This window comes from Pieris brassicae, chromosome 11 (genome assembly GCF_905147105.1).
Source record: "Pieris brassicae chromosome 11, ilPieBrab1.1, whole genome shotgun sequence".
In the NCBI taxonomy this organism is placed as follows: domain Eukaryota; kingdom Metazoa; phylum Arthropoda; class Insecta; order Lepidoptera; family Pieridae; genus Pieris; species Pieris brassicae.
Genome location: NC_059675.1, coordinates 1,645,479 through 1,669,152, shown reverse-complemented (window position 1 = coordinate 1,669,152; position 23,674 = coordinate 1,645,479). Strand labels below are relative to the sequence as shown.

Genomic DNA, 23,674 nt, shown 5'->3' with positions numbered 1-23,674 from the left:
AGCTTTTACACATTTAAAGAAAACAGTTTTTTACCGGATTGAAGCTATGTATTATTATAAACTTATAATACGTCGGGAGAAATTTAAAATTATGTAAAATAATTATAAGTTTATTACATATCATATTTTTATGTTACTGAAACCCAATTTCCTACCTTAGATGGGGTTATCTTCCGCTGGGTTCAATTTCAATATAGAAACGTCAAAGTGCACAGAATACTATGCATGCATTGGGAACATACGGTACTTCAAACACATTCAAATTGTATAGTAAGTCATATTTTCAAATTACATTAATGTGTGTCATAAGTCACAGGTCAGTTTGATTTGATGATGCATTATTCTATACAATTTGTGCCTGTAATAAAATTTCACTTGTGCGATCAGCTACTTATTTAAATGCCGAATGTGTCAGGTTATTATATTGCAAAATGTATGAGAAAGTAAGACATGGTTTGAATAAATTCATTTTTGCAACGTGTATAATGTATTACAGGAATTAGCACTAGAAAAAGATTCATAAAACTTAAATGGTAATAAGTCCTTTACATACAATACAATATTACAATGATATCATACCAATATTTAAAACTAATTTCAACCTAAAGAATACTACACTAATACATACATATAGACGGTTTATGAGAGCGATATTCAATATAGAATGCCGATTACATACAAAACTGTAGTACAATCATTAGTGAGCCTCTTTATAAACAGTTTGTGACAACAAGAAATAAATATGTATACAAAACGTTATAACATTCATCCGAAAACCTCAAATTAAGGATACAAGGTGCAACAAGCTTAGTTCAATCGCAATATTTGGAAGAAAGTGGTTTGGCGTATCTGTAGTCGGGTCACGTTGTTATGGAAAGTGACCAGCGAAGGTCACGGGCGGTGAATCGTAATGAGGCCTTGCTCGTTCCGGTACTCTTCGTCATAACATGCTCATTAGCTGTGGCATCAGACGCATTATTGTTTTTGGATTATTCGCTAGTGACAAACGAGTCAAATTTCATTGCTTTAGCTAAAACAATATTTTCTTATATCACTGAAATTGCTAGTTAAATTGATTTTATTAGTAGCATGTTATTTGTGTCAAGGGTTTCTCCTACTATATAGGAGTTGCAACTATTTCTTTGATAATTGTTTAAGGCAACAATACCGTACCGATTCAAAACAATTTTTATTTCGTTTGAAATTCCATTCTGAATTTCCGAATAATATGGTAATAGATTTTGTGGTTGAGATAGCATTATGTAAGAAAATATTTTTTTTCATATTTTAATATAAATTAATTATGTTTATTATCTGTATTTATTGCAATAAAGCAAAGACATGCTGCCAGCGTTAAAGGTACATTGCCACAACTATTAAAATTTAATTATTTAAAAAAAAATTGTTTATATATGTATATTCTTCACTAGAATTTCAAAGGCTACCTCTAATTATTTTAAAGAATATAGTACAATTAAATAATAATTACAATTTTCTTAACCTACAAAGTAATAATAAAAATTATTAATAATAAAATCAAAACAAATTCGAAAAGTTTGGTCCCTGTGGTAGTGTGACCTTTAACGCATCCAGCATTTCCTCGTTGCTGTTGAGTGAGAAAAACACCAGCTCTGAGGTACATATTGATTTACGTCTCAATATAAAAATAAATGAGACCACAAAACATAAAACTAACACGAAAATTTTCTTTATTATTTTTCTATTAAAAATTCTACGTCAATAATTGTACTCGTATAATTTTTACATAGGAAACACTAAACAACTAGTTCTACGCGGATAATTGCATATTACTTAATACATTGAATAAACTTTTACAACAACAAAACACTGTATTCCCACAAACTGAAGAATGGTCTTCGAAAGTGACAGTGACAATGACATCTATCAATTTGTGTGTGAAATTGAAAACTATGGCTACAAAAATCAAGGAAGTATCTGTGGGATAGCATTTGCATGTTATAGTAGCTTATTTTTAATCAAATATACATTTATTATGGGAAAATGCAGAGGATTGATTAGGCATCTTACTAGTGTAGAGCTATGGAAACAATTAAGAGTCTTGACCTCAGTTTTGCTCTGTTTCTTCATTTTTTGTTTATAGACTTCTATACAAAGATTTATGTCGAAGACACTCTGGTTTATTCGACAATTTTCTTTATTATAAGCAAGGTTTGGATGAAGCCAGGGATCGAACATGCAACCTTTTAAAACTGAATTAGGCAGTATATATCATATAACAAAACAAACATACATATAAAATAAACAAGCATGATTTGAGTGTTAAATACTTTAAAGATGGTACTGCCAATAAAAAACTGAGAAACTCTTTGAAAAAATACCAAAAAAATAAAATGTTATTGTAAAAATTTCGTAATTTAAAAAAATTAAGTAAGTAGGTAACCTAGATATTTTATTGTATCAATTAATACCATATAAATACGTAACAAATAAATGTGGTGTGAAAATCAATTAATCGGTATAAAATCACTACGTAGCAACGCGTTGGTAGCACGGACTGGCCATACAGTAGAGTTCAACGCGCTCTATTCGATACGTTGTCTTTTTTATGCTCAACATTCTTAACAATTATACTATATACTTTTTGGCATATTGCATAGGCCATATGGCCATCTGAAAAGTTGGTTGTAAACATACGTAATTACAGTTTCGAAGTCCATTAAGGGCCTACTTTAAATCGGCGCTGAAATTGTTAGTATTTCTATACAGCAATTCCAAGATTCCAAACCTGACGTGTTAGTTAAAAGTTGACTGTAACTGTCCTCTATAGTAAATTATCCTTAGATGTACGATATAAGTTTTGCCACGTACCACGACTATATGGAACTAGCTGCCCACTTGCGAGTGAGTTTGTGAACGTCTAGCAACATGAGTGTACATGGGCGGTATTAGTCAATTAACATCAGGTGAGCCTCCTGCCCGTTTGCCTCCTGTAACATTCAAAAAGAATGTAACGTGTTCTTTCTGATTAAAAATTGTTTTAGGTTATCACATTTTACCAATATTGAGATTTCGAAAGAGATAAATTTTTCTTGAGCGACGACTTTTCTCTTCCGAGCAAGATAATGGACATCACTAAGAATTCTAATACTTTTACATACATAGATACATCATAAATACATCTGGTAACGTATTATATTTTCAACTGAGTTTCTCTTGCATACATATTTGAACAATGAATTAAAAATGTTTCCTTTTTATTCTAGCATAGTTTTATGACGCACTTATATATTTAACGACGTTAATAATAATAGTACATGCGTACTATAGAGTTAATATAGCTTAACAATCTTTGACACTTTGAAAAATGTTGTTAATATGCGAGAATATTTTTTTTGAATTCATTTCTATATCATGTATATTATAAACTACGTCTCATAATAACACACATCAAGATAATGATGGCAGTGATTAGCTCCGAACGCATGCATAGTATCATTACATGAAAATCACTTTTAATTTCAGCCTTTTAAAGTGCACTTTTATTTGTGAACGCTCTCTCGTGTGGCTGAGGCATAAAAATGTATTTTCTCGTAGCAAATAGCTGGAGTGAAACGTGCTACGGTCCGAAGAGCATTGCGAGCAAACGGGATGTCATATAGTACATTGCTAAATTAATAATAAACAAGGATAAATTAATAGCATTTTAATTTAATTTTTATAGAACAAATGGGGAGCAGGCTCATCTGATGTTATGTGATACCGCCGCCCATTGACACCCTCAATGCCAGAAGGGACGCGAATGCGTTGCCGGCCTTTTAAGAATTGGTACGCTAATATATAAATAAAATAATTAGCATACCTTCTAAAAAAATATTGTCCAATTAACTCTGTATAATATATTATCAGTACATTTGCGAAATTCAAACGATTTTATTTAACATTTACCATGAAATTAGTAATTACTTTGATATATAAAAAATTCAATTAATAATAAATTCCTTTACTTGACGACATGGCTAAAGTTGATTGAAATAAACGTTGATGATATAACAATATGTCCCTTGTAAATATGTGATTGTATAATGTAACAAATTCTACAATCGGTCCACCGAACGTGTAAGCTAATCTGAGGTGATAATTGTTTTCACCGGTAACTCATTGGAACAGCCTGTGGTCCTACATCATTAAGAAAGATGCCTCGAAGTGCCAGCAGCATCAGCTTTATGGAGCTATATTTTATAATGCACTCTGTGGCACTATGTGCATTAATTATAATTTGTTAATGCACATTAGCAATGCGGTATTTCAATGCATGAATAACTGTCAAGGAGACGTTACCGCAAACAAAATCGTGTTATTATATTTTCTATTTTCCAATGTTACGTGATTAAATTGACACACGTTGCAAAAGAAATCGTTATCCTTAATATGCAACATAACGCAGCACCTATAATAAGAATAACAAAATATCTGTATGCCTAGAATAACATTGCCATATAAAAAATAGCTTTCAGTTAGATCAGGAGGATTGATTAGGCTGTCATGCTGCGTGCCCAACGCGAACGCACACCCAAACGATTCAACATTCTACAGAGTTCTTGATAAATTCTTAACGCTTAAATATGAATATTTTTATGTAAAATTTACGGAATGTATAATGTGATAATGAAACATCTCTCGTGATTATGAATCTTTCAGGATAGTGTCTACCCACTATAATAAATTATATGAATTCCAATTATAAATTACATTTAATTCAGTGAAATAGTTTTTCAAAAAAAAAATGTTTTTAGTTAATATTTATATTATAATTAGTATACGTTAAAGTCTTTAATAAAATTTTGACAATTAACACTACTTTCAAAATGGCAAAATCTAATCTAATACAACAAAAAATAATTAAGAAACAAGTTATACATATTATAACCAATTTGTTGGCCTTATATAATATATAACATAATGCCTATAATTAATAAGTTTATAAATGTTTAAAAGTGTACAAATATGTATATACATACACTTTTTACATAGTGACAACTAAAACATATGTGAAATACGTTATATACTTGTAAATTTACCACGTACATTTTACATATGAGACATACGACAACACATGGTCTTCATGAGTACCATGCACACACGTCAGAGAACTTTCGGTGTCATTGCCCATTCAAAACAGCTCCCATAGTTATGGCGTAATATACCCCATGCAACATTAACAATGTATGGCACATAAATGCTATATAGAAAGCCACTGTTTACTATCCACATTTCCTTTATATGTCAGTAAATGTGTATGTTCATGGATAGTAATCGTAATAAAAATATGAATAATAATAAATCATTTATTTGAAAGAAAGTACGTCCAGATTAATTAACTATAAAAAACACGCAATCAGCCATTTAAAAATAGGCATGCAAATTTCATATAAATTATCATAATTTCATAATAATAATAATAAGTACAGTTGGGTTATTTATAATTGATGCTAATGGTCTAAACTTATAGTCTAAATACTTGGATATTTTTATCACGAAATAATTAAATCTATCTTTTTTTAACTCTTTCTGTCAAATTGTGTTTATTTAGTGATCAAAGGAGACTGAATTATTTAAAACAAATGCAGTGATTTTTTTTATAATTGTTTGTTATTAATTTAGATATGTGCTAAAATGAATAAAAAAATTAACAAGTTTGCTTGCCTCCATTCCTGCAATTTTGTATAGATACACAATTTGTTAGTTTATCATGTATATGCATTCCGCAATCTGTACGTCATTTAATTTATAATTGTTTAGTCACGCCACATTTCATATATCCAATTGAAATATAAGAAGCATGCCAAATCTCTAAATCAAATTTCTAACTTACAAACACTACAAAATAAAATAATGAAAGTAAAATTTAGATACAATTTTTCGCACAGACTAATGAAATCTACGAAGAAACCAAAATTGTGACGATTAAGCAACTATATGCTTATAGCACCAGTATCTTAATTAAAAAAAAAAGTCTCTCCATAGTAGCTTATCACTTCAAATCAAACACCACTACACGCAATTCTCGTCGAGCGAGTTTGCTTATCTTGCCGAAGCCGCGTACAAATTATTTGAAGAAGACCATTAAGTATGAGGGTGTGCAATTATTTCATAAAATATCGTTTAAAATTCGTAATATTAGTGCGTTTAACCAGTTCAAGAGCATTAAATAAACATATCAGCATGATCCTAGAAGACTCAAGTTGAGAGGGCTGATGGCGTCGTGTATCTCATTCGTATAATATTAAGTTCCTCATGTAAATAAAATACATTTTTTATATTGAGAAATAAAGTTCTTTAAACATTATATTACGTACGAATCTGTTTCCCTAGCAAAAACATCCACTCCATTTGTAACGGAAGTAGCATAATTATATAGTTTTTTTCAATAAGTCTTGTTTCCTTAAAAACAAACTAAATATAGAAAATAACTATGGCTAAAGTTCGTGGGATCGAAAACTTCACGGTCAAATTCAGTTCCGCTCTACATATATTTATATTTTTCAACGTATACGCGAGTTCAATCGATGTGGCAAGCTTGAAACTGATACAGTTTTGAAATACGTATATTGTTGATAATGTTTTTACGCTACACTAATATTCTCACGTCATGGTTTTACATAATACACGTTATAAATCAATTTCTTAATTTTTAATAATTGCAGCAAAGCCGTCCTCTTGTAAAGGGTATGAATGATTTCTATATAAAGTTTTATCAATGAAAAACGTTATTAAAATTAATATAAGTAATGAAGTTTTTGTTACGATTAATAATAATTCATTTAAAATGCTATATAAAAACGTCTAAAACCACACAATATCATTTTAGTGATTAGTTTATAGCAAAAAAATATTGGCTAAAACTAATAGAGGTTTTTTTTTCAGATGTGCGGCTGTGGGTGTCGTTGCTGCTTTTGCAAAGTTTATTTTTGTCTGTAGTAAGCACTAAACAACACCTTCGTCGGTCTATGGCATCACATTCGGTAAATAATTTTTATTTATAAAAAACGTGTGTGTAGTTTATGTACATGAGTTATAACTTTTACTTCTTTGGCGTAACAAGATAAAAATCTTTATTACAACGCATTATATTATCAAATAAAGTTCATTTAAATATCACAAAAAGTCTAAAGTTTATTTTTAAATATTATATTTGTTTTATAATTTTTCTTTTTCAGCATTTGCCCGTATCCAAAAGTGGGTGGAGACCTGTTGTCGGTTCTAGCGGACTCTTATATGGCTCACTGAACACCGCACCACTCCATGCTCCTTACAAACAACCAATCCAGGAATACTATCAATCCACCGGACGGCCTGTTGCAGCCAGAGATGTCACCAAACTAACTTCAATAGCACAGTCATACCGACCAACAACTTTACGGACGGTGCCAGTTTCTCCAGCCCAAAATCAAGCAATCAATTCATACCTCAATCCATTTGCTTTACCTAATAATGGTTTGTCTCAATATAAATTCGGTCAGAATTATCCAGTCGATAACATATTCAGAAATACACACAATCCCTACCTTTCACGCCCGGTTTATCAACAGAAGCAACAGACAAAGCAGAAACTGCCTCAGCAATACCATAATAACATTCTCCAAACATTGACTAGTGTCCAACCAATTAATTTTGGGCAGTATTCTACACCGACTCCCATAAATATTCTTGGAAACCCAGTCCAAGTTTACGCAAGACCTGATGGTAGGCGACCACAGTCGGGCACTGAAATCTACAAGCAAGAGGTGTATAAATTACAAGATAATGATGCAGCATCCCAGTCTGCATCGCAGCAAGTTAAAACCGCTCAGCAGCAGTCCATTGGTACCCTGAACATTCCTAACAGACCTTACTTCCAATACTCACTCCAGGATTTAGCTGGAATACAGCAGTTGCCTCCGAGCATAATAGGTGTGTATTTTATAAATTATAAGCAGACAAGGAAGCTTTTATTAACTTTTATAAGCCCATATATCAATATTCCACCACATTACTACTACAACTATTTATATACTATTTTTATTTCAGGTTCTTTTGGACCTTTCGCAGTGCAGACAGTGAAAAATAGAGACCCAGCATATCCAACTACAAAGGCTTACCAACAATCTCAACAACCGATTGCAACTAAACAGACTTACTTTACTGCATACAACTTCCCACAAACCAGTAAAACTACTCCTACAATTTATTCATCGACTCCAAAACTCCAACCGGCTCAGAATCAGTTATTCTTTAGCTCTACGTTTAATGACTTGGCTAACGTACCCACGCCTCGAACCAAACCTATAACCCCGACTAAAATCGACCCGAATTCTGGAAAGAAAGGCGGTGGCGGTGGTTTTAAGCCTAGCCCACAAGATCCTTTCTCTAAGCAGCAGCAAACAGAATTCAATAAGATCACAACGTATAATCCTCAAGCTACACCGATTACACAGGTTACATCTTCTCCTAATCAATATTATGATCAGTATCAATATAATTTCAACATTCCAAATACACAGCAGTTAAATTATGATCAGCAAACTGGAAATATTAACTACAATCAGCAACAGCAATTTTATGATAATATTGGCCTAAATCAGCAAGTTAATCAGCAATACATAAATGCGCCCGGAGCATCGAGCTTGTTTGGAGCTATAAACTCGGTATCATATCAACCGACATATGAAGTAACTGATAAAGAAGCAGATGATGTAACTCATGCGTCGACTGGAGGTTGGCTACCTGATACTTACGAAACAAATGAAAAAGTGACTGAAGAGACTATATCAAAGCCAGAACATTCCAGTGCACTGTTCACTAACCCAACTACTGTAATACCTGAACCACCGGAAGAATACGCTATTGTAACTGAACCAGAAAAAAACTATGAAAATGGATATAACTACGAAAGTAATTACGACACTCAAAGCAGGCGACCATTAGGCGATGATTTTGAGCCTATCGGCCAACATAAACTCAAAGATTATTACTATAAAGTATCAACCCCTTCAACAAGGCGTACCAAAAAACCGCCCAAAGTTATACAAGAAGTGGTCACAGAGGCGACAGTTGTAAGTGAAGAGCCTGTAGAGGCCCTACCAACTTTGCCACCGAATCAACATTTTAAGCGCCCGAGTGCTTCTGAACCCGTCGATAAAGACAAAATTCGTAAAAGAAACAAAATAAGACGGCGGCGACCAATCGGCAGTAGAATTAAAGGAGAATCTACTACAGCTAAAATAACTACGACATCAACTGATCCGGTCCCCCAAACAACTGAAGAAGTACATACAATCAGGCCTAGAATCAGACCAGTAAAATCAAGGACAGAATCTCCTGTAACAACAGTAAGTGCAACTACTGATTTAACTACAAGTGCTTTACCAACCATATCACCTACCACACCTACTGTAATGAAAAAGAAACTTAGCCATCAAAGATTTCTTGCTACCACAACTGGAAAAACTGAAACTACTACCCACACAACCAGAGATTTTGATCATAACAAAGAGTCACCTATTATGAAAATAGCAAATAGGCCCCCAACAGCAAAACATTCATACGAATACAAGACTAGCGAAGTTCCAGATTATAGTCATAAGCAAGATGAAAAGGATACTCCTACTAGCGATATTTCTGTAAGTTTAGCCGATTCTTTTAAAAATACCGCTGATATTTTGAAAGAGTTTTCATTTCATAGAGACGTAAGGCCAATGGAAATTACTACTGTTGCTCACGAGAATACTGAAGCCGAAACAACTACTACTACGACAACAGCGAGACCAGAAACCACAAGAAATATTGGTAAAATACAAAGGCCAAAATTAAAGCTTAAGCTCGACCGACCTAAATTTAGTGTTAAAGATTACAGGAACCGGCTCAGCTCAACCACAAGTAGCACGGAAAAACCAGTAGAAAATACACCAAAACCTAGACCACAAAGAAAAAACCCATATGCTGAAATTAATGTTGAAATAGAAACAACAACAGAAAGAAAACGATTTACGCCGAAAGAACCACGTCACAAGTTAAATAGAACTGAAAACAATGAGCAAGAAATACACTCACGCCTTCACAACAGGCAAAAACCAGAAACCAGAACTGACACAGCAGAAAGTACAACACATAAAATCTCAGCACGTATAAGGAACAGCCAACGACGACCGAAGCCCACGGAAGAAACGATTGAAACTTCAAGCACAATCGCTGGCAAAAGACCTTTGAGGAAGAAAATCAAAGACTCTGAAACCGGAGAATCAGTTCAAGACGTCTCTATAAACGAAACAACACTCGCTGACAAAAACGACATAACTTCAGAGAGAACGAGGTCTGAGAGTGCTATAATGAAAATAGCGGATAAAAAGCATCAAGACCATATAGAGCGTCTGTTCGAGCATTCTAAACGCGTTTCAGATTTGACCCTAGCAGCTAGTAAAGACTACAACACGCCCGGCATGTTCAAAGCAGTGTCATCGAATAGCAGGCGAATACCGAACTACTTTACGATAGCAACTGACGACCCCATTCTTCCAATAGAAGCATTTTTCCCTCACCTCAACCAAAAGAAGGAATCCTAACGTTCCTAGCTAGTTTACTGTTAAACCAAATCTACTTGTCTGCCAAAGCGTCAAATTATTTTCTCTAAGTTTAGGATAATTATTTACTACGTCAACAGCAAAGAATACGATCAAAATTAATGAAAGATTGCAGATGAATTATTCATAGTATTATAAATCTTGTTTAGTTGGGTTTGTGTTGTGAGTTTCGCGCTCGAGACTTCGTTAAACATGAAAATCGAAACTAAATTTTCGCTTAAAAACTCAATAAACAGGCATCTTAAGTGGTTTAAGACCCCATCTGCATTTCCCCTCTTTGGTGCTCTTAATATTAAGTTAATACGAAGTATTATGTGTAAATGTTTCTAGTTTATCAAAAACTCATGGCACAACTCAGGTTATTATAAGTTAAAACTACAATTGGTAACGTTGTTTTATGACCAAGACTTTTTGACAAACTACAAACATTTTGTGTGTGTATAAGTGTGTTTCGACTATTTATTTAGATTTAAGGATTATTGTAAATAAAAATTCTTTAAACAAATCTTTTTCAATTCTCAATTATATAATAAAATAATTACAAAATCAGGCTGCATTCGCTTGTTCTGCTTCTATTTTTGACATCTTCTGTAAAGATTTGAGCGCGGCTTGATGTATTGACTTATCCAAAGTCCCTGAGAACACAAAATACAAAAACCTTTTTTTTTATTCGATCACAGCAAACATTTACGACACAAAAAAGATTAGTTAAAAAGCACATTTATCAGTGCCAATTTTTACATCTCCGTACAATATTTACAGGTTGGAAGGAAATGCTAAAATATTTTAAAAAGACACGAAAATGTGTCTGTTTTATCAGAATCATACAACTTACATATCTTATGTTGCCCTTTGACGGGGAAGCGCAGACGCAGGCTGACGGGGTTCGAACACACAAACACATACGGACTATCACTATCACCGTCTGGGAATCTAAAACAAAATTAATAAAATATATAAACATTGGGCAAGATGGCTTCTTAATTTTAACGTTTTTTTTAAATTTAATATAATACTATAAATACCCGTCACATTATAACTCGCTATACCTATGTTATAAAAAAGTATTTTTTTACTTAATTAGCCGCTCAATTAACAACCTAGCCTTGAAACTAAACGGCGCCGTTTAACTAACGGCCTTAAAGATATTTGATGATGTTTCATTAGTTGCCTAGCCTGTTGACTGTTAATTTAAATTTAAATCCACTTTCTGCCACTTTCAAACTCGAAACGAAACTCTTCTAACTGTCAATATGGCGTCGGCAAACCACAACTTTCATGGTGTTTTCCAAAGTTTCTATTTTATTTATGCCAAATAATGACTTTACCATAGGAATGGCCTAAGCATTAGCCATCCAGTTTATTAAATGTTGTAACAATCGTTACGGCTGAATATCTTTCAGACCGTTAGTTAAATGGCTAATAATTAAGCTAGTTGGCTGCGACAGATGCTAGCTGTTTAATCAACTAGCTGTACATCTTTCAGGCCGCTAAGTAAACGGCGCCGTTTTGTTAAACCGCTAGGCTGTTAATTGAACGGCTGATTCAATGCGATATTTACATAACTTATTTATAATGACCTGATTGGTTAAATCTCGCTGCAAAACGAACAGCACAATTTTGCCAATTACAGAGGAGATACTTTATTCTCTTAAAAGAAATCAATTACATTTTAGAACTAGGTTAAACATTATTTAGGGGTTAAACAACAGTTGAAAAATCCTTTTGATCCAATTACAGTTTGCATTATATCGCAGTTAAGTAAAAATACATACTGTTTTTGAAACTCTTCTTGCGGTAAACAGTCATCTACGTTGACACAACCGAGGAGACATGCCGTTGGGTAGAAAGACGGGAATTTAAATTGATTATCTGAAAACAATATTACTATGAATATTAAAAAATGATTTTCTTAAGCACAAAAATGATCGGAAGTCAAGGATAGAATTTATAATCAAAATCAAGTTCAACTCAACAAGTTATTGTTCACCGGGAATCGTATATATTGTTACGAGCTAGGGGATCGGATAGAAAATGCCGTAGGTTTATTCAAGGGTTTATTTCTTGGTAAATCAATGAGGAATTTATGGGCACAAATTAACCGCAGAGATGCACTAATTACACACACAAAACAATCACTTATTACTTCACTTATGCACTCTTCACACAGTACTTTATCACTTGTATTCACTTTATCGCTTCGGTGTTTCGCTCTTGTTATCGCATTCAAAACTAAAGGCGACTAGTCGCGTTTCGGCTCGCTTATATATCCCTGGGAATAATTCTAAACAATATTACTAGACTACACATGTTCTGAAACTGACTGAAAAAATGTTTCAGCTTGCTGAAACTAGGGTAACATTATGGAAATTACAATTTTCTAATATGTGATTCACCCTCTCCTGAAACGGTCAGAAATCATATTACAGCCTGCTGAAAAGTTCTCTAAGTAGTGGAAAAATCTAGAAACATTGCAGTCGACCCGTCTTCGTAACAATATCAAAACAAATAAAATCAGAGTTTAAAATTTCATACGTAAATTTATATTAATTTTTCAATTTTAAATCTTTTCCCGAAATGTTAAAATTCATGACGTTTATAATTAAATTTATTCCAGATCGCATATCATCAAAATATTAACAATAACAACATAGTACCTGGATGAAGTACTCTGCATCTATTCTCGATCTCCCTCACCAGGCTTGGTTCTGGTGGTTTCGCGGTGGAAGCTATCCACAGCCGGCCGCGATGGTTTGTGTACCAAGTTCGACCTTCAGAGCTAAAATATAATTTTGTTATAAAAGCGTCTGTGTACACATATATGTAAAAAGTATCTTAGATTTTAATTGTCACACCTAGACGCGTCATAGATTATATATGTCTAAGGTCTAGCTTAAAGTACTGTCAGTTTCAGAGAATTGGTTTCCCCGATAAATATTAAGGGAACTTTATTTGCTAATGCCATCCTAATACAAAAATAATGTTGACACCGCCGTTTGACAGTAGACTCGCTTTCAGGCCCAGCTACGTACGGCATATTTTTTTTATTATACACGTTCCCATTTTTGTGATATTGACGATCTTCTATAAACTCTATAGTACTTTACTCTATTGTCAATAGTTTCCACAGCCCGAGATTGGAATTTCCATTGGTATTTTTAACATTAAGTTTTCGTACAGATCTCGAACTTTTCTGATATTATAGCCTATGTATAATGTAGGATTTTAATGGTGATAGAATTCAATGCAAAAAATTCAAGCCTAACTCTATATGGAATGAAATTTTAATCATTTTGATTGGTGACACTTATGAACGTCAATATTTAAAACTAGATTTTTTATATAGAACAGGGTGCAAACGGGCCGGAGGCTCATCTGATGTTAAGCCACACCGGGCTCGCGAGTGCGTTGCCGGCCTTTTAAGAATTGGTACGCTCTTTTCTTGAAAGACTCTAAGTCGAAGTGGTTCGGAAATACTTCAGTGGGCAACTGGTTCCACATAGCGGTGGTGCGCGGCCATTAACCAGTGTCGATAATAATTCAATTATAGAGAGTTAATTACTATTTTTAATACAATAATTATTTAATAGTAAACGAAGTTTATCAATTTGACCTGTACCTATATGATATTGTTGGAATTTTATATTTAAATATAACCTATGTTTAGGCTTCTAAATTTTTTAAGTACATATATGTATGTTTTGCCACGCTTTCTCGATATCTATGTCATATCGAGAAATTCCTAAGTAAATATAATTTATATTGATAAGTTTTCTTTCCAGTTGACAGGCATTTAAAAAGAATCAATAGCGCTACAACCTTTTTAGGTCAGGGCCTCAGACTTTTGCTGTTTCATGATCATTTGTTAATCTGATCAGCCTTCTGCAGCTTCTTCAGCACGCCGTCGACTTTTTGGGTCTAAGGGAAGCCGGTTTTCTCGAGATGTTTTCCTTCACCGTTTGAGCGAATGTTAAATGCGCACATAGAGAGAAAGTCCATTGCTGTACAGCCGGGGATCGAACCTACGACCTCAGGGATGAAGCCACTAGGCCATGACAGGCATTTAAAGTCGATTTAATATTGTGTTAATTACTTTTTATCTAGTTAATGTCCCACTCCTACACATATTAACAAAGTCCTTACAGTTTGATCCCCTCAACCAGCAACGAGGCCCAAGGCTGGTGCATGGACAGACATTTCCCAGCATCCGCCATCTCTTGCAATTGGGAGTCTTGTACGCGAGATTCCCTGGACCAGCCCTTAGTAACATTTGTGTAGCTATCGCCCACTGTATCGTCAAACTAGAAGAGAAGAAAGAAAATAAAATATATTAACCTTCAAAGAGAAAAATATCGATATTTGATTCTTGCCAAAATAATCAATCAAAAAATAAATAAATTTAAAATTAACAAGTTTTGATTGTAAGCTTGGCTATAGGTTTCAAAATCGTATACCTGTAATAAATCAGCGTTTACACCAGGAGCGACGTCTCGATCGGTTGACGAATCGGCCAACAAATCTGTTCTTAGAAATTGCCCACCCTGAGCATTCCCGGATGTAATATTCCTAACTTGTTCTTCGTCCACCTCATAATCTATTGTATTGTCTTCAATCACTTGGCGACCTGTTTTAGTTTAGAAACTAGATAAACTCTTATAAAGAACGAAGAAAATCTACGGCGCGCCAAACGATCCCGAGAAGGAGTTAGTGTACCTCTTTGTCTCTATGAATATAATAAAAAGCTAATCCTCGCGATAAGTTTCAAAAATCAAGCGGTATGTACCTTGTGCTACTGAGCAAAAGTGAAAAGGTATAAACAAATGTGTTTTTTTTCTTATACTATAATACTTTGTTTAAAAAAAAAGGTCAACAGCACTAGTTTCTAGTAATTAAACGAAAACGCAGGTAGGTGCGTGCCAGATATTGTTGATAAAAAATATTTAACATTCTTTAGAATATGTGACCAATATCAAGTGATTATAATACTTAAAAAAACCACTCAGACAGCGACAGTACCCCACGCTTCTCCGCAAGCGAAGAAGTGAACGATCATCGAAGGCTAATAACATACGTCATTGCCAGCCTCACGCTCAGGGTACCGCGCCACGTTTCCTCATCATGGCTGAAATTATCCCACGAATTGTGAGAAGTTGCGTGAAGAGCTTACTATAGAAATGATCCTATGAAGTAAGGTCTTAGAACATTTTAAGTATCAAACGAATATATATAAATTTCAAGTATGTTTTGATACTGACTTTTAGAATTAAGAATAAATAAGACTGCGACATCTGTGTTTGATTATATCCCCATGTAAAACACGCGAGCCAATCAGACCGAGCCATCTTATGGCGATTTAGCGAACAATATAATTAATGAAAGTATGATAAGCGACATCTAGTGGCACAGACCCTATTTATCTTCTATTCAAATTTTTTTTTCGGCCAGTTGTAATAAAATATCCATATAGTTGTCGCTCTTTATACATACCAGCAAAATCAAATGTCATCTTTTTATTGAGTCTAGATGTGTGTTTCTTTTCATGGAGTGATAGCTGATACTTTTGCAGTTTTTCCTTTTCACTAGCACTAAGCCAGACACTGTTTGCATTGAAATAATCGCTATCATCGTCTGTTACTCGCGTACGACGTTCACTATTAAGAAAGATAGATTTAAAATATTAAGTACAACTTAAAAGTTTACTTTTTACATTTGACAGCATATTTATTATATAAAGTTTCTCCCTTATATAAGTAAATATTTTTCTTTACTATTCAGCTTTCACTTATCAACATGTATTATCTCTCTTTAAACCCTTTTGGTGCCATACAAGTTTTACCAATATACTAGTAAAAATGCCAGTGCATTTTTATAGACAATTTAAATAAACAAGAGAAATATTCACAATTCCCGTTACAATAAACAAATATTTAAAAAATACAACATTCTCTTCAGAAGATTTTATACTATGATAATAAAAAAAACAAATTAAATACTACATATTTACTGTTAAAACAAGCGCTATCGCAACACTGGCATTTTTCAAAACTAGCGAAAACAGTCGGTGCTCTTTAAATAATAATTAACACTTTGACAAACCTAGTGCGATCATATTCCAAAAGCTTGTTTCTGTGTGAAACAGCTGCTTCCCAGCCTTTAGGCCGGCTTCGCTCCATTAAGGTTTCCATTAATTTGGCACTAGCTTTAGTCTTAGCATTTAATTCTTTTTGCTCTTGGGGTGTACACACCTAAAGAAATTGTTGAATAAATATGTTAATCAAATCTAATTGACTAGTTTTGTGGTAGCAGTAGATTATCACCTATTGATTCTACTTATAACCAAATTAAATAATAATTTTCACTTATTCTGGCAGAAAAAAATTACCAAATTTCCACAAAAAAGGCATGGCCCAGAACCTTCTTGTTTACAAACAATTCGGCCACAGTGCAAACAATTGTTAATTAGTTCATGTTTTGATGCTTGACACTCACAGTGATGCCTGCCTGTAAATAAAATTGGGTTTAAACTTAAATTAAGCCTAATTCAGTATTATTTAATAAAGTTAAATGGTAATGAAGGATTATGCTGTTAATTTAGTTGTCTTACATAAAAATATAAACATTCATCTAAACAGAAAAAGAAGACCTCAGTAATGAGCAACTTAAAAATTACCTTTAATCAAGATAGTTTGGGCATTCTTGCCTTCTTGTGAATAAAGATTAACATATTTTGTTTTCTTTTTATTTTTTAATTCTTCGGCATTTGGTGTTGGTATGGGTTTTTCCTGTTGCACATCAGGCTGCTGTTTATTTTTTGAAATTTTTTTCTTTGGCTGTCTTGGTAAGGAAGACCCTAGAAGTGAAAAAGATATATGTAATACACTATACACTACATGCCAAATTATGTTAACTAAGAAAACACTTTTTTATTGGATTAAAGCTTTTTGTACTATTATACACTTATAATTATTTTACATAATGTTCAATTTAATTTTTTCCGACGTTTCGCATGATTTACAGCGTGTGTGGTCACCGTGTACAAATAGCTTTAATCCGGTAAAAAAGTGTTTTCTTTCAATGTGTAAAAGCTATGTTAACAAAAGACTACTATATGTTAACTAACCCACCATTATTAAAAACCTACCTTTCGAGGGAAACTTCCTGTTACAAAGTTCTCGAAAAAATGATTTATGTTCTGGATTTTCAAAATTAATTAAAGTTTTCATATATTCAGTTATATCTGCTTCATTGTCCATTGATAGAACATATCTGAAAATATACTTTTTTTATTACAGCATATATACAAATCACAATATTTCACAAGATATAGAAACTAAGAACCAACGTTATTAGATCGGGAGGCACTTCGAAATCCAAAACTTTTGATAAACTTTCTTTAAGCCACCCTTCCATTCTTATATAAAATTAAATAAAAATATTATCTTATTGGATTTGATTGTAATTGTTCTAAATTAAATGCAAACTTGCTTGCAATAGTATGTATTATTATAATTGCCAGCTGTTCCAACTTCAAACTTTAACAATTGCTGTCATCTGTAATCAATAGTCACTGTACGTCGTATGTCACATCATCGATGCTTAGTGCGATTTTATCGATTTTTATGTATAATGGCATGTAATACCTTATAAAGTACAGAGTAAATTTAATTATAAATTTAAAGAAACCTCCGAGTTATCATTATGAAGTGTATTTTTTTAAAATTAATACAGTACCTACGTTATTTAATTTATACGAAACTTTTATTGTAACGTAATGTATCGTTGTCAAACCTATTTTAATGAATGTAATAAACAAGATACAGCTATTTCTGAAGGTATCAATGAAAACAAACTTTCATGGGTTCAAACATGTGAATTAGTGACCGTAAATGAGACTTGGCTTAAAGGTCTCGTTACCAGGCCATAAAATTATTTAAAAAAAAAATTCATGGGTTCAATACGGCTTAGCATAATTATATATATATAATTATATAATAAGAGTGTCCATGGAGTTTCTTGCCGGTTCTTCTCCATGAGACCCACTTTGTGGAACCGAACTTCATAAGATTCCTTGCAGGCGCAAAGGCCTATTTGAAATAAAAACTTTTGATTTTGATTTTTTGCTTAATAATCAAAACTATCTACCGCTATCCAAGATGTCGTCCGTTGTTATACTTGAAAGAAAAGTACTAAGTAGGGTTCTATTTGCACCCGTCATTCTTTTCTATTTGCGTTCCGTCAAATTGATGGAAAATATCAATATGACGAATGTTTAAAGCATGAAAATATACTCAGATTCTGCAAAGCTCAGAGATGGAGATGGGTAAGCCACTTGGTACGTATGCTGGAGACAGGCAATGGTAAAAAAGGCAGGCAATGCTAGGCTAGGAAGGGATGGAAAGATACAGAGATACATCGAAGTTGACTTAAGAGTCATGGAAAGTATTCGAACTGGAAATGAGTCGCCAAGGATCCAAAGGGAAAAGGCCAAGACCCGGGTGCAAATAGACCATAAAGGTAATGTATCGTCACTGGATGATTTTCTGAAGCTTCATTGAGATTAATTCTCAATTCAGATAATATTTGTAACATCTTGTATGTTAGAAGAATCGCTGCGGCGCAATCTGACTTATTTAGGCGGTCAAAAATCATAAATGTAAAAAAAATGTGAATGCTAATGCTAATTAAGGTCCCTGACTAGACTACCTACCTATCTACTAAGTAATTATACCTCAAAACGAAAGACCATTGAAAATAAAATAAATTATTACTATATAACTTCAAGTACATAATTACATATATACATATAATTATTCGATCAATATTAAGCAGATACATAGTAATTAATCACGGTCAATTTCGTCATTATCATTAATTGTTTCTTCGTCCCCATCATCAACAGCTGGTTCTATAAGAGATACATCTAACACTTCCAACACCTCTAGGAAAAGATTTTCTTTTCCTATTATGACTTCTCCTCTTAAATGCATAATCCAATCCAATAATTGGATCGGATGTTGTTAGCATCCAGTGCACAATGTCTGTATTAGTATGGATTCTGGAGGTTTTCCTAGCGTGGAAAAGTCTTACACTTTTGAATTCCTTTTGATTAGTCTTCAGAAAATGATCCTACAAGGATGATTATGTCTGCTCCGTGTATTAGCAGTTTGTGCACAGATGAAGTCATTTTATACCAGTCATACAGTTGTATGCACATTTTTGCAGTTTTGATGCAGTAATTTTTAAAATTAGCGTAGTTTACACTTAATCCGCAAGATCTAGGCCCGTTATAGACACAGATTTTGCAGGTTCAGAAAAAAACTTTCTGGCTATATTGCCATCGTTCGAGTTCCCTCCTCCTTGCTTCGGTTGGTCTAACACTAATCCAATTTCCTGGTAGTGTTTATGTGGTTATTTCTTGTTTCCTCTTTTTGATATTTTCTTTGGCTTCGGTGCCCCTGGCTTGCCACTGACGTAATTCCATTTTACATGATATGTGTAAAAGGTATTAGTCATAACATCTCAGATATGAGTGAAGTACAGATATTCAAAACTTGAAGGAAGCAGTTGTGGGGTATTGTTTCTCCAAAAGTAAGTTAAGGTTGTTAAGCTCCTTAGCAAACGAATGATGCGACTATATCTTCACGAAGACGGACTTGGGTTTTGCCAGAAAATCTGCTTTCCATTAGTTGTGACCTCTGACATTTGTTAATAATGTTCGTGTCTCCATACAATGAGTTGTTGGCAAAACATTGTTTGTAAATGGAGTGTCCACCACTCCCGGGTGAGAATTTTGTATGATCGTGGTGTAATAAAAGTACTTCGTGCTGCACATGAGCAAGTCTTTGAATCGTATGGTCCAGAATATCTTGGACTGGAATTTGCACTTCTGTCTCTGTAATTGTCATATTATTTGGGTAACACTGTTTTTTTTGTGTCTACTATCGCATTGTAAGCTGGGTAGATATTAGCGCCTCGCGATTTTGCCCCTCTTTGCCAGTGAATGTAGTCTTTTTCTCATGTCTGTGTCAATTATGAGGCTTCAACTAGTGTGTTGAAGCTTTACTGTTTGAACTGGCTTTATAGCTGTACATAATGGTGTAGCATGTATTTGTTTCATCCGTTAAAGTTTGCGTGGGCCTGTAGTTAAAGCTAAGTTTATTACTTGTGTGTGTCCTTTTTCGTTTCTTAGTAAGGCTGGCTTGAACAGCAGAGCACAACAGCTCTGGGCTTGTGTCAGCAATAATTGGTTTGGTCACTCTTCGTTTGGTTCGTGGGGAGGTGTCTTCAAAAGATTTTGCAGGTCTGCCTCTAGTTTTTTGCACCTTTGATACACTTTTTGCACTTATAGTACGTACAGCTGGCAACACCTAATCGTTTTTTAACCATTCTGAATTGTTTTTCATGTATCTTTCCATGTTTCAAATAGATTTCCTCCACTTTTGTAACAATTTTGAAACAAACAACTTTAGAATAGTGTGATTTTTTTTTATTCACTAAAGTTATTTAATAAGTAACTTATAAGTCGTTCTATGTTCGTTCGTCGTTCTATGCACTGAGACGATGATTGTTTATAAAAGTTTTCGCATTTTAGCACTAAAACGAGTTTTTAGAAGCTCGGTGCAATCCGACTACCTGTGAAGATAAGAGTATAATGTCACAAGTAGACCTCAATCCTTATGTTCTCGTTGAAATAACTGTTTATGACCGCCTAAATGGGCCAGATTGACGTACGCGGCGTACGGCAATCGCGCGGAGACATTGAGTTTGACGTAGACCACTGTATGTGACGTAAACTTCAAACTCAGCTGTAAATACATTTAAATTTCGAAATTATTTTTACCACAAAATAACAAGTACTTTTAATTTAACAGATACAGGTAATGTATATAAGAACTCCAAAAAGCATGAAAAGGCCATTAACATACACTATACTAGGGAAGTATTAATATTTTGTTTACGTAACTCTAACCCTAATATTCGGTTTGTTTAAGCAAAAAAATGTCGATTTCTCCTTTTCTACGTTCACCGTTTACTGATATCACTGGAGGATTGGTATCACATCAAATGCTGGGTGAATGCCAAAAAGAGGAAATGCGCTATATGGATTGCCTAGAAGCGTACGGTTTAGAACGCGGCCGTAAAAAATGCGCTTACTTAATTGAAGATTTTCAGGAATGTCAAACAAAAACTAAGCAGTTCAAGAGATTTATGGTTAGTATTATAGTTATATAGATAATGAACGCCTCTAGTTTACATAGATCCAATAAAAGTTCATAGTACAGCACACAGTACTGACACCTTGCTAAGTAGACAAAATCCACTGACTCCTAGTCACTAAAATCAGACAATCCGGCACTGGCAAGCAATACACTTAACACAGCTGTTTAAAAAACATAATTGACCTCCAGTCTTTGAGATCTAAGATCGATTGAGATCTTTGGGACCTTCTGGCCAATGGTTAGACTTCCCTTCTGTTCCATAAAAATAATAATTTATTACACTGCAGATACTGTATTTTTAATATTAAAATGGACAATTGTTTTAGGCTATGAGAAAGGAACGTGAAAGACAAATTGCTGAAGGAAAATTAACTGGGGACAAAAAGTATGTTACCCCCAGAATTGATAGTTACTAAATAATATAAATCATGGATTGAATAATTAATTATGTAATATAGCTGTTTACTGGATTTTATGAGTTATTTATAATATTCCTGTGGTCCTATGTGCTCCATTTATGAGTCTAGTCAGTAGTTTTTTTTTTTTTATAATAATTCATTGTATCATGAGTATTGGGTTTATGATACTTCAGTTTCTTAATAAGTTTTCCTTTATCATGTAAACAAGACATGTCAATTGCATACATACATAAAAATCTGCCTATGGATAGTGGACCAACAAATTGGTGCACCATCACCACTGTCAAGGTTTGAAACCTCAGGTTTGTGTCTGTGCTTTCCGTGAATAAATTCTATTATAAGTAAATATAGAAATAAAATTGTGAACTATGTATATGTTGGGACTTTATTACATATATTTTTATACAGTGATGTAGTGAAGTATTCCAATGATCACATTACTACCTGTACAATGCAAAGACAAACTGAGATGCAGTCTTTTGTCTCTTTTTATCACCGTGTGAATATAATTTGACAGAAAGAAAGAAGTGGGTACTTTAGTTAGAGGTAGTGCAATTAGACTGATTTATTTTTTACGTATAAGGAAATTAGACTTAAATTAATTTCTACAATTACCGGATTAAGTTTAAAACATTTGTGTTGTTTAATAGAATTTGATTTTAGTTACAATTATTTTATTATTATACATATTTTGCTATAAATGTTTGCTAGGCACAATGTATTTTGAAAATCGTTTTATAACTACTATTAATATCTAAATGAACCCTACCGACCGAACCGAACCGACACTTACAATCTAATATAATATATAATCATACCCTGAATCGCGATGATAAAGTTATTCCGACAGCTTAAGATATATCCATCTCGATCTTAGCCACTAGAGCCTATGGCCCGCAAGTTATGATATAATACTGGTAGAGCATGGCCCCATTAGGTCATAGGAAGATCAGCATTTTCTATGATCTGTTTTTAGATCATTGGGTATAAACATTTACCTAATTAGATACAATTCAATTTAAATCAAAGGAAGTGTTCAGGTTTTTAATGAGGATAAAATTTGCCATTCTTAGACATTAATATCTCGATCAATATTATTTATGAAATATGTTTCAAGTTTTTTGCTGATTTTTTTACTTAAAATAATAATTTAACATGTTAAATGGATTTTGGGTTCCAGTCCAGAAAAGTGATACATAATATACTTGATTAAGGTAAACAATTAGGTACAGGTATGTAGTGTCATTTTATATTATGTCTCGCAATTCGGCCTGCCTTATGGCTCCTCCAGCTCTCTCCATTGTGTTCTATCCTCTGCGACTCTGGTCCAATATGGTCCCAAAGTCAGGCTGATGTCGTCTTTCCAGCGTGATTTCGGGCGACCCTGACGTCTAGTTCCGTCCCTTGGGTACCATAGAGTGTAATTGTTTGCCTCCAC

General features: G+C 33.7%; 3 protein-coding genes and 1 non-coding gene across 4 annotated transcripts; 2 read left to right on the top strand and 2 right to left on the bottom strand.

Annotated features, from left to right (window-relative positions):
• Positions 1-6,454: 6,454 nt before the first annotated feature.
• On the top strand, positions 6,455-9,246 carry LOC123716450. The gene is made up of 4 exons (XM_045672214.1): positions 6,455-6,463; positions 7,200-7,932; positions 8,050-9,074; positions 9,238-9,246. The coding sequence occupies exons 1-4, from the start codon at positions 6,455-6,457 to the stop codon at positions 9,244-9,246; spliced, it is 1,776 nt and encodes a 591-aa protein (XP_045528170.1).
• A 1,857-nt stretch (positions 9,247-11,103) lies between these two features.
• Positions 11,104-18,127, bottom strand: LOC123716621 (activating signal cointegrator 1). The gene is made up of 12 exons (XM_045672459.1): positions 17,941-18,127; positions 17,740-17,864; positions 17,269-17,448; positions 16,981-17,099; positions 16,695-16,843; positions 16,086-16,249; positions 15,053-15,222; positions 14,742-14,899; positions 13,256-13,377; positions 12,374-12,470; positions 11,434-11,531; positions 11,104-11,233 (listed from the first exon to the last, which is right to left on the bottom strand). Exons 1-12 carry the CDS (start codon positions 18,006-18,008, stop codon positions 11,145-11,147), a joined length of 1,539 nt encoding a protein of 512 aa, XP_045528415.1. The 5' UTR covers positions 18,009-18,127; the 3' UTR covers positions 11,104-11,144.
• Positions 15,593-15,795, bottom strand: LOC123716898. The gene has a single exon (XR_006754727.1). It is a non-coding gene; the product is annotated as a small nucleolar RNA U3 (small nucleolar RNA).
• A 3,191-nt stretch (positions 18,128-21,318) lies between the features above and the next one.
• Positions 21,319-22,287, top strand: LOC123716626 (NADH dehydrogenase [ubiquinone] iron-sulfur protein 5). The gene is made up of 3 exons (XM_045672465.1): positions 21,319-21,475; positions 21,590-21,809; positions 22,144-22,287. The coding sequence occupies exons 2-3, from the start codon at positions 21,597-21,599 to the stop codon at positions 22,231-22,233; spliced, it is 303 nt and encodes a 100-aa protein (XP_045528421.1). The 5' UTR covers positions 21,319-21,475; positions 21,590-21,596; the 3' UTR covers positions 22,234-22,287.
• The last annotated feature ends 1,387 nt before the right edge of the window (positions 22,288-23,674 follow it).

Excerpts from the sequence above, each read along its gene's own strand:
- LOC123716450 (XM_045672214.1), top strand. Across the intron at positions 7,933-8,049 it reads GTTGCCTCCGAGCATAATAG|GTTCTTTTGGACCTTTCGCA; the intron begins GTGTGTATTTTA and ends TTTTTATTTCAG.
- LOC123716626 (XM_045672465.1), top strand. The coding sequence starts at position 21,597 with ATGTCGATTTCTCCTTTTCTACGTTCACCGTTTACTGATATCACTGGA. Across the intron at positions 21,810-22,143 it reads AGCAGTTCAAGAGATTTATG|GCTATGAGAAAGGAACGTGA; the intron begins GTTAGTATTATA and ends CAATTGTTTTAG.
- LOC123716621 (XM_045672459.1), bottom strand. The coding sequence starts at position 18,008 with ATGGAAGGGTGGCTTAAAGAAAGTTTATCAAAAGTTTTGGATTTCGAA. Across the intron at positions 16,844-16,980 it reads GCCTTTTTTGTGGAAATTTG|GTGTGTACACCCCAAGAGCA; the intron begins GTAATTTTTTTC and ends CAATTTCTTTAG. Across the intron at positions 14,900-15,052 it reads TAAACGCTGATTTATTACAG|TTTGACGATACAGTGGGCGA; the intron begins GTATACGATTTT and ends CTTCTCTTCTAG.